At 40.9% G+C, this 14,652-nt stretch overlaps 1 protein-coding gene across 1 annotated transcript in view; it reads right to left on the reverse strand.

The window, feature by feature from the left end:
• Positions 1–13,121, reverse strand: part of adamts7 (a disintegrin-like and metallopeptidase (reprolysin type) with thrombospondin type 1 motif, 7) — a gene marked incomplete at both ends in the record, with an annotated part of 192,011 nt that extends 178,890 nt beyond the window's left edge. Inside the window, 2 exons of the mRNA XM_080729396.1 lie at positions 11,269–11,642; positions 13,088–13,121. Coding sequence (XP_080585522.1) covers positions 11,269–11,642; positions 13,088–13,121 — 408 coding nt within the window. The remainder of the gene's footprint in view (positions 1–11,268; positions 11,643–13,087) is intronic.
• Between the last annotated feature and the right edge of the window lie 1,531 nt (positions 13,122–14,652).

Consider the following 14,652-nt stretch of genomic DNA (forward strand, 5'->3'; position numbering starts at 1 on the left):
CTCAAAAAAGGTGCTCCCATTTTTTACTTCAAAAAAGTTAAAGGAGCTATAGTCAACTTTTTCTTGAAAAACGGATGCTAAAATAAAAATAATGTTTTGAAAATATTTTATAAAAAAACAAGCTTTATATATGTGTTTCAATTCAAACATGACCACAAAAAGCGTAAAATAATGATAAAATAATCATTGCGGCCATTGTCGGACCGACACTTTGTTTACATCCTAGTCTGAATAGACTAGAATGTAAACAAAGTGTCGGTCCGACAACATTATTTTTATTTTAGCACCCGTTTTTCAAGAAGAAGTTGACTATAGCTCCTTTTAGTAAAGTAAAAGTATCAATACCGCAACGTAAAAATACTTACAAGTAAATAATGTTACAAGTACAAGTCCGGATAAATGTACTTAGTGTACCAACATAGAAAGTACCCGTAATTGCCGGACTATAAGCCGCGGCTTTTTTCCCATGTTTTGAACCCTGCGGCTTATACAACGGTGCGGCTTATATAGAGATTTTTACAGCTAACGGCCAGTTAGTTAGTTTTACAATGGTCTTTAACAAGGATTTATATATAGATTTTTACAGCTAACGGCCACCAAGGGCGCTCTAGCAGGAAACAGGAACGACACCTGCGGCTTATAGTCAAGTGCGGCTTTACATATTATATGTAAACATTAGTTTTTTGTTCTAAATTTAGCTCGTGCGGCTTATATTCAGATGCGGCTTATAGTCCAGCAATTACGGTACTCATTATGCAAAGGTTTTCAAATGTATGGGTGAGCTTGTAGATCGGCTATTTTCAAATTGGTTAATGTATGATTTGTAATAATAATCAAAATCTACGGTAAGTAAAAGTAACAAGGGCTTTCAAATAATGAAGTAAAAAAACTAAAAACAATATTTGCCTCTGAGATGGAGTAGAAGTAAAAGTACTGAAAATTTGAAATACTCACTAAAAAAAATAAATGTACTTAGTTACTTCACACCACTGCAGAAATGTGATGAGAAAAATGACTGAAGAGAACCAACAAGATGACAGGGAGGAGGATGAAGAAGAAGATGGTGATTAGGCAGGGGACTGAAGAACACATGAGAGTAGAAAGGAAATCCAACTACATATCAGGTAGGGCATTCACGAATATTGATTTTTAGTATTCGAATTATTCGACCTCAAAGTATTCGAATAGTCGAATATTCGACAGGACTGGCCAAACTGTCAAATATTAAGTAAGCAAGAGGCGAACATTGTGAAAATAGCCGATCTACATGCTCACAGCGAGGCGTTGTGAGCATGTAGATCGGCTATTTTCACAATATTTATCTGCGGAACAGAGTCACATTAAATGTAATACCCACAATTCCAAGTGCTTGTCAGGGTGGGGGTCCCCAGTTCAAATATGTTTATTTTGGGGGTCACAGCCTAAAAAGGTTTGAGAACCCCTGGTATAGAGCATTAACAAATTCATCCACTAGGGGCATTGACAACTCATTCTTATGACTTCCTATCTAGCCAAGCTTTATAAACTATATATTTTTTAAAGAGAAAAAAAAAAGAAGAAAAAAAAGAGAATATTCGACTTCAGTGAACAACGTCGAATAGTGCCTTTGATATTCGAATATTCGAATATTTGGTGAATGCCCTAATATCAGGCATGCAGGTCACACCGCAGCAAACAAGAGAAATAAAGCACTGACTGGGGCATCTTGATCTCTGACTGACATTTAAATGCCTTTGTATTGACAGAGTGCAGAATGCAATTGACATTTCGATGGCAAGTGCATCTTCATGAGAGTCAACACATGATAGGAACTGCGAGTATGAAATCGATGGTAGTGGTTATCTGTTTATCAAATGGCATACAAAAACTGATACCCTATGCCAGGGTTCCCCAAATAGCTTTCCCCAAGGTCTGAATTATGTCTAGGGTACCAAGCCGAGGGCCACAACTTTGCAAGGGGCGACGATGGCGTTTCCGCTACTCCAGAGACAGTTCAGATATCGTCACTGTCGGGCAGAAACCTTGTATCTCCAAGTTTCAAATGTGTATGTTTTTAGGTAAAGCAAAGCCCTGCTTCATCATACAAGATCGTCACACAAAACTAGTGAAAACAGCAGATCTACAAGCACACAGTGTGCTTGTAGATCGGCTATTTTCACTAGCTTCACTAGTTTAGTAAATTTTTTAGATGATAAATACAAAACGAACGGTTTCCACCCGACAATGACGATATACTAGTGCCGCACTTATACCACCATTATTACTGGGGTTGGTGGGGGCCAGACAGTAGCCCCCCGCGGGCCGCAAATGGCCCGCGGGCCGCCTATTGGGGAACCCTGCCGTATGCTGTTACATATACTGTAAAGGTGCTGTATGCTATGTCTGCAGAAACTACTGACCCTTCTTCCAGGTGATGCTAAATCTCTTGACAAAACGGTAAAGGCTGATCGCACAACTAGTGTCAACGGCAGGATAAATTAGCCTTAAAGCTCCATACAGTACATCCATCATACAATAGTTGTGTGATTACTTCATAGCTTATCGTTGACCATCCCTTACTTAGCCATAAAGTAGGGGCAGGGTGGATGGTTGGTGCAGCGGACACAATACTGTAATGTAGACATACATAGACAGCCCTTGACATGAAACTGATAGGACATTATTACTGTTTTATTAATTATTAGAACTGATACATATAATCTTTTACTCAATTAGGGAAAGAAAGACTCCATGTCCCCCCCCCCCCCCCCACCCCTTTTCCCCCCATTGTTCTGCTTTGTAATTGATTTATGCTGTTATGAAACTGTACTTTCTCCTATTGCAAATTCTAATTCATTCTTCAATCAATCAATCAATCAATCATTTTCGGCAAAGAGGAGTGTTGTAAAGGGGGGACAAGATCAGACCAAGTACGAGTTTGCTAAGTATTGAGAGTTTTTATATGGTTAAATGTCTTAAAATACAAATTAACTTGATTCCAACACAACACTACACACTGGCAGTGCTGTCAAACAAGTCTATGAGGCTATTTATGAAATCTATGAGTGTAGTGGGGGTCCCCGCTTCATCTCCCAAGGGGATTTATGTTCTTTCTTATGTAATCCTCCTCACTAGAAAGTTGTAAACTTACAAAGGCCGGGCGCATGCATGGATGCCTCCCTAGCTACCGTTTCCTGAGTACTCCTTCCAGTGATGGTTCAACCAATCTAAATCATGTGGCAGGCAGTTTTTCCTCCTAAGGATAATGCTGAACCCTCCGAACTCCAACAAGCTTTTAATGGAGTATTACATAACGTCACAACCATAAACACATTTTGTAACTGTATTTACTCTGTGATCATTTTCCTGCCCTGTGGGAAACAGAGGAGTATTAGTATGTACTACTATGCAATGGCACATGCCCCACAACTGCAGAGCCTTATGTACTGTATAATATATTCATTCTGGATATACTGTTATCTTTAAATTGTGTCCCGTAAAGGATGGGCTGTGAGAGGCAGACACGAAAGTACAATTATTCATTATATTATTATTTCAAATTTGGGTGTGAGCTTTGGGAGGATTGGACTGATGCCATTTTTAAACAGTGATGGAGAACAGTACAAGTATAGTCAATACAATTGAAATGTAGTACAGTACAAGTACAGTTAAACACCCTGCCTAAAAGGAACATCCCAATAAGACTTTTTACGGTAATTCTTTACTGAATAACAGAAAATAGCCTATGAAAGCATGAATGGAATCCAAATGACGTTGTGGCGACTGAGAACTTTAATCCATGTGGTCCTCACAAACTCATAAGATGGCACAATGTCCGTCTACTCACTCTTGAGTCTCAGGGCTATATGGAAAGTGTAGGTTCTGCTCTTTTCTTAGGCTACTGCACGTACAGTATCTTGGCACCAGGGAAGTGCTGGGCCCCTGATTCAGCCCGGGAAAAAGAGTTGGAGAGGCCCTTATTGCGCGCTATAGAGAGAGATCTCTCTCTATAGTGCTGCTGCTACTCAAAGATTTGCCATTTCAGATCATGACAAGTGACAAGCCAGTGGGCCAATTACATGAGTTATATTTCGTTGTTGTCGGGTGGAAACCTTGTATATCCAAAACCGTTTGTTTTGTATTTATCATTTAAAAAAAATATTTAAACTAGTGAAAACAGCCGATCTACGAGAAAAAAACACACTTCTGGTATCAGCGGCCAGGGGGCGGCGTAGCTCAGGGGTTGAGAAACCGACATTAGAGCACGAAAGGTTCCCGAAGGGTTCCCAGTTCAAATCCGGTCTCCCCCTGAGTTAATGTCGAAGAGTCCTTGAGCAAAACTCTGAACCCCTATTGCTCCCGGTGAGTAGGTTGGTGCCTTGCATGGTTTCCTCCGCCATCGGTGAATGTGTGTGTGAATGGGTGAATGTAATGCACAATCTATGCAAAGCGCCTTGGATAAAGCGCTATATAAATGCACCATTTACCATTTATCAGCCACCAGTACCCACTTCTGCACAGCACAAAGCCATTTCTTAACTAGACATCCCATTTTAGGTTGAATACGCCTCCTTCTCATTCAAAAACTGAATGAGGACTTCTCTTCCCCAGTCTCCAGGTCACGCTCAGTTCTGTTGAAATGCCATGTGCCTTTTGTTGTGACTGAGAAGGTCACTTCTTCCCACTGATCCAGAGCCTCTGCCCCCAACAAAGTCAGATTTAAATTGATTGCAACCTCCGCCCAACCGTTGAACATTTTAAACTCTTTGCACTGTTAAGTGGGGAGCAGGGGTCATGTATTTGTCTGTGCACGGACAAATGTGCAAAGATTTGTTCTTGTCCGTGGACATTTTTTAGATTTTCTTTCTTTACACAACACACACACACACACACACACACACACACACACACACACACACACACACACACACACACACACACACACACACACACACACACACACACACACACACACACACACACACACACACACACACACACACACACACACACACACACACACACAAACACACACACACACACACATATATATATTTATATCTTCTTTTTAACTGGCTTTGTATGCCTTTGATAGGACAGTAGACTGACGGGATATGGGGAGAGAGGTGGGGAATGACAGGCAGCAAAGGCGTGTCGTGGGTTTGAATCCTGATCCCGACGTCGACCCGGGCACCATTATCATTCTTATTTTGATCAGAAGACCCAAAGCAATTACTGAATGTCAGTCTCCAGGTTTCCTTCAGAATATGTACATTGTACAATATGACACTGATTTACTATGACACTAGACTACAGCATATTATGAGTCCCCTTGTACTAATGGTTCTCAAATGTTTTATTTGCATGGATCCCCGTAACTCTGAGAGTCAGAGTATACACTACAGAGTATACGGTGTGACCACCTGCATCCATTCACCTTGCAATCAAGCCCACAGTATTTAAGCCTGTCTCCTTCCATTTCTTGCCAGATTGTTTTGTACCCTACCCATACAGTAGGTAGCACTCAATCATCAATCTGGGAACCCATCATCAAAGAAAGGACGACGGCCACTCTGTCTATCTCTCTTCAATGGCATATCCATCATTGACTCTGTCTCGAGAGAGATTGCTCAATCATTGCTTCTTGCCAAGTTAGAGTTTTAACTGACTGACCTCTGTTTGTTCTCCTTGACTACGTTTTGAGCCCCAACCGGTACCTCTGCCTCGCTGACTGCCCTTTGGATCTTGACCCCTTTTCCCCCAGAAATGAAAAATATGTTTTTCACACTTTTAGAGCTTATCCGTGGTAATCATATGGGCATTCCTAACACTAGATGCCAAAAAAAATTGAAAATAAATAATTGTTGTGTATTTTTATATAAAAAAATAGCCCATTCAGATTCTTAATTATTTCCTGTGAACAGAAACGTGCTGTGTGATGACATAGACAGGTCTTCTTGTCTGCTTCGACTTTTGAAAAATGTAGGCAAAACGTCTAGACAACTAAAACAGAGAATGAGCGAGCATAAAAGCTCTATTCGAAGGAACAATCGGGACTATCCCGTCGCTGTTCACTTCAATGATTGCAAACATGATGTGTCGACCTTTCGCTTTATAGGCATTGAACAGGTCTGCCTCCCTAAGAGGGGTGGAAACCTGGATGTACTTTTGAAACGACGCGAAGCGTTCTGGATACACCACCTACAAACTCTTGCACCAAAGGGACTTAACGATGAATTTTTACTTAATGTGATGCTGTAATGTATCTTAACCTTTGTTGTTTTTTCATTCTCTCTTAATCAGGCACTAGGACAAATATCCTGCCTGAACAGTGAATTGAGTGTTTTCTGTACAATTGAAAGATTTCTCTGCTGTAATTTTTATTATTTTGTATTCTTATTGTGTATATTTTGAGGTGTAATAATGTTGTTTTTGTATATTGTATAGTTTGACATACACTGTGATTCACTGTTTAGTAGAACTTCATTGCCATTCACTGGGATGGAATATAAGTATTGTGTAGCTACTGACAGTGATGACAAGATAGAATTAGTCTAATGATTACCACCTGTTGGGTGGCTCATCCCTATCAGTGATTTGGTGTGATAGAACTCTGTGTGTGTATATAGCTGTGCTGCTACTACCTGTCAGCAGATGCCTGAAGAAGGTCTTTGACCAAAACGTTGCATTAAATTTGAAGAAAGTTGAAGATGGTGTGCGGGCCCTATGTACTTCTTGTGCATGTTTGAAATGATGTTGACCCCCGCCTACACACCCATCGCTAAGCTTTGATCAGGTGTGCATAAGACTCTGTTGCCGACTTTTGAGAAATAAAACCTGTTTTTCTGTGCCATTGATCCTTCCTCGTGTGCCTACCAATTGTTCACCCATTTTGTATGTCCGTGGCAAAAATGGAATTTTGACACAAATGTCCACCACAAGCCAGCATGGTGATGATGACCCCTGATGAGGAGACCTGTGCCTTTGCAATTAACATTTATTAGCCCGTAATGCAGCAAAAAATTAAATATAGCTAATACAGTATTTGGATATTGTCTAATGCACTGATCCCCAAACAGTGGGTCTGGACCCATTTGTTGGTCACGGACGGATCTTTATGGGTCACGACTCGAGTAAAAATCCCATTTTCTTTTCCAACAGTTAGAAATATATGTATACCGGTATTTGAAAAGTAAGAAGAATTAGTAGCTGATCTACAAGCTTGCAACGCGGCGTGAAACGACACGTTGTGTGCGTGTAGATCTGCTGTTTTCATTAGTTTGGGTCCTGGGCAAACGTCTAATCTCTCTTTCGGGTCTCGACGTGAAAGGTTCGGGAACCACTGGTCTAATGCATCTGCACAGTATGCAACCCATGTAAACAAAACGTGTATTGTTGTCAAAGCTCTACGTTGTGATAGTAATCATTTCTATAGAGTGTTTGTCCAGCTCTTTAATAAACACAAAAATATATTTTCAGATGGTTTGCACATTTTAGCCAATCAGGAAAGAGTACCCATGTATCAGCTTCATTTTTATAGTGTTCCAAGTTCCAATTATGTCTGCTAATTCATTTTGTGTCATCACTTCCAAATGCTTGTTTATCCTGAATAGGGATGGGACGATATGAAAATTTCACATCACGATTATTGTGACCAAAGAAATCGCGATTTACGATATTATCGCGATAATCCAAATCCATTATCCTGAGGCATAACATTTGCCAAAAAATAGCAGATCTACAAGCTCACAACGCGTCGCCTTGCGACGCGTTGTGAGCTTGTAGATCGGCTATTTTTTGGCAAAGACATTTGATAGAGAGTGAAAAAAAGACTGTATCAAGTACGTATATTATAAGTACCTTTTACCAATTCTAGAGGGTTTAAGTGGTACCGGATATGCAGCTCGTCAAATAAAAGGTGAATTGATCCCAGTGCATGACGGAGGCCGATATCACGATATATGAAATCTCCACGATACGATTATCGTGAGTGTTTTTTTATCACGATAAACGATAATATCGCGTATCGTCCCATCCCTAATCTTGAATCCTGTGTGAGTTCTACAGATTGGCAATTAAAGGTATATCCTGACTTGAAAATACATCTTCTTTTTACCAAAGAGCTGGAGAGACAGGTAGACTGAACAAACACTATATCCGAATATAGAGCTATTTAACTCTTATTTTAACACAAACATTCCCCTTACCCTACCTTTAAACTAAGCATACATTGACCACTTATAAATAAATCACACTATAATGCATTATAACAGTGATTATAATGCATTATTGTGACTAGAAACGTGCAATTCTGGGGGGGGGAAAGTGTGGTTGCACTCAAGAGTGTCCAAATTCTGGGCCCTGGGTACAAGGATTCACTGCGGGACAATTCACTGTTTAACCCAGTTAGACTGGGAACGCATTATTATAATAGCAGATATACGAGCTCACAGCGCAAGCTTGTAGATCTTGAATATTTCAAATCCTTCTAAGGTTTTTTGAAAAACCTATGTTTCTATGTCAGTGGTGCTCAAACCTTTTCATGTGAAGGACCCCCAAAATGACATGTATTTGGAGACGGACCCGCATCTCAAAATATTTAGTTCCAGGGACCCCCCAGAAGCAAGATTTTGAGTTACAAATGTTCGCTTGAAAAATACATATATTCAAAGATTTGCACACATTTTCACGACTTTTCAAAAATAGCAGATCTACAGGCAGCGCGGCACCGAGTGCTGCGCTGCAAGCTTGCATATCTGCTATTTTTCAATAGCTAAAGTATAAAATAATTAAGGCCCCTCCACATTGGACCCTAGTAACTCAGTCCCACTTTCCCCCCCTTGTGACGCCCCTGGTTGCACTGACGTGGATGTGGAATCCACTGGGGAATGAATTCCGTCTTAACATTTATATTATAAATTGTGATGTTGTGAAGCATGACCAATCCTGTCTGATTGGACTGATAAAGTGTGTTCCCAAACGTTTTTGTCTCAGGGCACCCCATGAATATTTTTTTAATCCGAGGCACCCCTACATTATAATTTTCACTCCCAGCAACTTATAGGCCTATTTATAGCATATCGTCGTTGTCTGTGGAAACCTTGTATGTCCAAAACCGTTCGTTTTGCATTTGTCATCTATAAAATGTACTAAAATAGTGAAAACAGCCGATCGTCTGTTTTCACTAGTTTTGTGCAACAGAGGTTTCTGCCTGACAGTTACGATATTTTAGTGATTATGTTGCGAGGAAAACGTTGAGATAACAGCCGTTTTAGTTAGAACTGACTGAAAATAACTTTGTACTTCAAGCTTTAAATGATACTAAATATTTTTTCAAGTGTCCAGATAAATTCCAAATATTATCAAATTATCTCGCGGCACCCCTGGACTGCCGTCGCGGCACCCCAGGGTGCCCCGTCACCCACTTTGAAAACCTCTGGTGAGTCTGGTCTATGGCAACCAGTAACCACACTAATTATTATAATGTGTTACAGCTATGAGAATTATAATATAATCTATGATCCTGGCTAAACGTAAAGGTCTGTGAGTGAGAGGAAATTATGGGAGTATTACGATACTTGACCTTATAATTCATTATAAAATGTGTTATGACTGCATTATGAGTACTTATGAGTGCTTACACCTGTAATTAGACAGTGTTAATGGCTTTATACATGACCTTGTAAGTCAATATAAAATGCTTTATAACGTGTCATATGAATATTGTTATAACGCATTTATGAGTATTTATGAGTTGTCATAACTATAATTAATTATACAGTGTTACAAGTAGATTATAATGCATCAGTTATGTTCATAAAGCATTAGACATGGCATGCATGTCTGCAAATGTTATAATAGTAAAATTATTGTCAAAACAGCCATAAGAATAACATGTTTCACAGGTTCAGTATGTGTTCAGGTCCTGTCAAGTGTGCATGTGTTAAAGCACTATACAGCTTTCTTGTGGTGCACAATCTGCACATACTGTAAAAGAAAAGGTAGCATGCGGAGGCTTAAAGTGGCCTATGATGCCCTGAGGATTCTACATATGGTCCCTAGAAAGGGCATAGTGCCAGTCACTTGTTTGTAATGTGTGGAATCCACACATGTGAGGCTATCTTAAGGCACTCTATGTATGGATTCATGTCTCGCCTGATACAGTCAATCCTGGGAAGAGCTGTCTCTGCTAGCCTGGCTCCAGCCAATAGACCCGCCCACTCTCTGAGTGAACTGCTTCTCTTGGTCTGGTTTTGTCATATGACGCGTCTCTTTCTACCAAAACCGAACGAAACCGACCAATGAAATCAATGCAATACGGAGGAGGGGTGCGTCTAACTTTCGAAAATCAACAAAAACAGTGGAGGGAGGTGTGGCTCACCAGAGTTCTTAATTGCCTCCTTTGAACTTCAAAAGAGCTACAATTACAAGTGTCGATAGCTCGTTAGTGATTCTCTCTAATCAATGAAACATCAAAGACAATGACCTGTTTGGTGCATGTCATTGAGGGGAGGGGGAGGAGGGAATGTTTTGTGTGCAAAAGTCAAACACAACCCCTCCTACCAGATCTCTTGTGATTGGGAATTTCAAATTTTAAATCCCCTCCCCTTTTCAATCAAATAGAATGGGGACAACTTCAGACTCAAGCTCCAGCGTAGAGTCTGAAATCAGGCTATGTCTCTGCTACTCGTCCAGGCTGTGTAAACACTGGAGAGTCAGCATTTATGATTATTTGATTTTTTTTGTATTATTATTGTTAATTTGTTTGTGTGCTGTAAATGATTTGTATACTCTAATGCAGTGGTCCTCAACCTTTTCTGGCCGTGACCCCCAAAATAATCATATTTTAACTGGGGACCCCCCACCCTGACGAGCACTAAGAGTTGAGACATTACATTTTGTATAACACGGTTGCGAGGCGTTGTGAGCATGTAGATCTGCTATTTTCACAATTTCTGCCTCTAATATTTGACAATTTGGCCCATGTTTAATTTGTCATTTTAGATGTATTAAAAAATCCTTCAATTGTCACTTAATAAATGTGCAGATACCCTCTAGTCTATACACTTAAACTTGATGTTGGTTTGTTTACTGTTGAGTGAGAAAACAATGTTGCACATTTTGGTAATCATCTGGAGACCCCCCAAAATAATTTGGGGACCCCCCTCTCAACCCACAGGTTGAGAACCACTGCTCTAATGGACCCCTGTGTATCTGGAATAAAGTTTGAATTGAATAAAACATACATTAAGAAATGGGGTTCATATACTTTGCACTTTGCCCACTCACCAGTCCTTCACAGGTGCTTATGGCCGCTCCGCCTTGCACAGTGGCTCGGTCCCAAACTTCGCCTAGGAAGTGGCACTGGGAGGAACCCGGGCTGTTAATCCTGACCCCGTCCAGGCCACCACCGTACCTCCTCTCGATCACAAAGCCTGGAGCCAGCAGGTGTGGGTTGAGGGTGAGGTTAAAATGCAAGTCCTGGACACCGTGCTGCATCCGGTAGAAGACGCGCTCCTCCGAGTTGCCCGGGTCACCCGAGGCTTCCCGCCGCTGTACGCGGCTAGTGTGGTGGGACAGGAAGTTGGACAGGAAGTGGCCTTTGGCATCGACTCTAGTGGGGTGAACCACCTCATACTGCAGCAGCTCTTGGAGAAGATTCTCTGTGAGGGAAATATGGTGGGGGACAGAAAATACTCAGCTGTTATCAAGCCATTCAGGGACGTGCTGGCCATTGGGAAAAGCGGGACAACTCCCGAACGGCCGGTTCATTCCAGGCCGGCCATTAGGAAATAAATCTAAACAAAATGTCGGCCTTCGTTACATTTTGGGGGCTGGCCGGCCAACAAAGTAAATTGTCACTGTCGGGCAGAAACCTTGTATCTCCAAGTTTCAAATTTGTAAATTTTTTCGCAAAGCAAAGCCCTGCTTCACCATACAAGGCCGTCGCACAAAAGTAGTGAAAACAGCAGATCTACAAGCACACAACGCCTTGCACCGCGAGGCGTTGTGTGCTTGTAGATCATTTTTAAAATGGTTTTGGACATACAAGGTTTCCACCCGACAATGAAGAAATATAACTCATGTAATTGGCCCACTGGCTTGTCACTTGTCATGATCTGAAATGGCAAATCTTTGAGTAGCAGCAGCGCTATAGAGAGAGATCTCCCTCTATAGTGCGCAATGAGGGCCTCTACAACTCTTTTTCCAGGGCTGAATCAGGGGCCCAGACGTCCCTGATGACAAGGTTGTAAACATCAGCACTAAACTCTAAACAAATGCATCTGAATGTTCTCCATCTGTCATGTCAGGGATGTTTGGTTGCTGATACTGTATATAAACTATATACAACAACAAGAGTTCTGCCAAGTGCGGCACCCAGCAAACTAAAGGCAGCTGAGCCTGTTTTACAGTAAACGTAAATGTCATCTGCTATATTATGAGGCTTATGAACATGGAAGTGTGTACCACTATATCTAAGCTGAGTGGCTCATCGCCAACCCTGACATTTGACCACCAAACTGCAATTTAACTTTTCTTTAGAGCAAAAATAAACATTCAGGATTTTGCTGTGTACTGACTTGAGAACAGCAGCATAGCATGGATCATTGTACTGCTCTTAGATCCTATTTCTATTATCTGGAATCTAGAGTTGCAATACCAACCCATGAATATATTGAAAATGCAATACCAACCAGCCCATACATCCACAACAGAAAAGTCTGATCTGATTGTATTAAACAATGTTAAAAGGTTGTGGTTGCGGTTTGAAAATAAACCCTTATGGAATTCAAATAATCAATCCCAACTATTTTTGAGGATTGAAGATTACAAATACTAATCAACTGTCTTGCAAAACTTGAACCCAAAGAACGAAATTATAAAATAACTTGAAGCCATTCCCCGTTGCCAATTAAATGTAAACTGATTTTGTTCAAACACATTCAAACTTGGATATGATTTCTGGTGCTAATCTAGCACAGAAGGTCATATTGACATACTATTGACATAGCCAGAAGTGGCTGGGTGGTATTTATTATAATAATACTTTGATCCTTTGGCAAGTTGGCAATTACTTGGTAATTCAAAAGTTGTTTTGTTGTCAAACCAACTCGGACAGCTGTGATGTCAAACTCCAGCATTTCTACTGCTGTGCATTGTGTGCCAAATATTATTCCTCTGATCAGCAATACTTTGGGACTGTTTGTCAAGGCAGATTAAGTGCCTACACCAGGGTTCCCCAATTAGTTTTCCCCAAGGGCCGAATTATGTCCTGGGTACCAAGCCGAGGGCCACAACATTGCAGGGGGCGACGGTGGCGTTCCCACTACTCCAGTGACAGTTCAGATATCGTCGTTGTCGGGTGAAAATCGTGTATGTCCAAAACCGTTCGTTTTGCATTTATCATTTTAAAAATGATTTAAACTAGTGAAAACAGCCGATCTACAAGCACACAACGCCTCGCACCGCGAGGCGTTGTGTGCTTGTAGATCTGCTGTTTTCACTACTTTTGTGCGACAGCCTTGTATGATGAAGCAGGGCTTTACTACTGCGAAAGAACGTACACATTTGGAGATACAAGGTTTCCACAATATACTAGTGTTGTTTCTGCTCTTTTACCACCATTATTACTGGGATTGGTGGGGGCCAGACAGTAGCCCCCCGTGGGCCGCAAATGGCCCGCGGGCCGCCTATTTGGGAACCCTGGCCTACAGTATCAACACAACTGTTTGTTTTCTGTCATGCCCCCTTGTTAGGCTGCACCCACACCTGACCAAAGTACCTATGAGAGTGGAATCCCCATTCCGCCAATGCATTTCAATGAGAATGGAGCCTTTTTTGCACCAGTCTCATTGAAATGCATTGGCGGAAAGGGGAATCCACTCTCATAGGTACTTTGGTGTGTGTGCACCCTTATTGTGCAAAATAAAGTAAGCAAGTACATTTTACTCAAGTACAGTACTTTTGTACTAAGTACAATTGTGAGGTATTTTTTACTATACTGGAGCATTTCCAATTTTCAGTGCTTTTACTTCTACTCCACTACATCTCAGAGGCATTTGCACCCGTTCTACTTTTGGTACTTTAAGTACATATTGATACCAATACTTTTGTACTTTTACTCAAGTAAATGTTGAATTCCTGACTTTTAATTGTAACAGTAACAGAGTATTTCTACATTGGAGTATTGATACTACTTGTAAGAAATGTGAGTACTTTAGGCTAGTCTGTTTTTGTGATGACATTGTCCACCTGGTGACTGACAGGCTATTTTCCTGTTACATGTTTCATGTGAATGCACATGTAACAGGCTGAATATCATATTAAGAAACAACCTTTATTGTTCCCATTATGTTCTATTGTGTCATGTGGTAATAGAACATAAATATGTAATAGAACATAATTATGTTCTATTACCACATGACACAATAGAACATGGGAACAATAAAGGTTGTTTCTTTTATAAATGATCCAGCCTGTTACACAGTACACACACACACACACACACACACACACACACACACACACACACACACACACACACACACACACACACACACACACACACACACACACACACACACACACACACACACACACACACACACACCACTGATAGTGGACCCGCTCAATAATGTATTCCCCCAAGTTACAACACACCTACACACTCAT

Source organism: Nannobrachium achirus, assembly GCF_963921795.1.
Source record: "Nannobrachium achirus genome assembly, chromosome: 7".
In the NCBI taxonomy this organism is placed as follows: Eukaryota; Metazoa; Chordata; class Actinopteri; order Myctophiformes; family Myctophidae; genus Nannobrachium; species Nannobrachium achirus.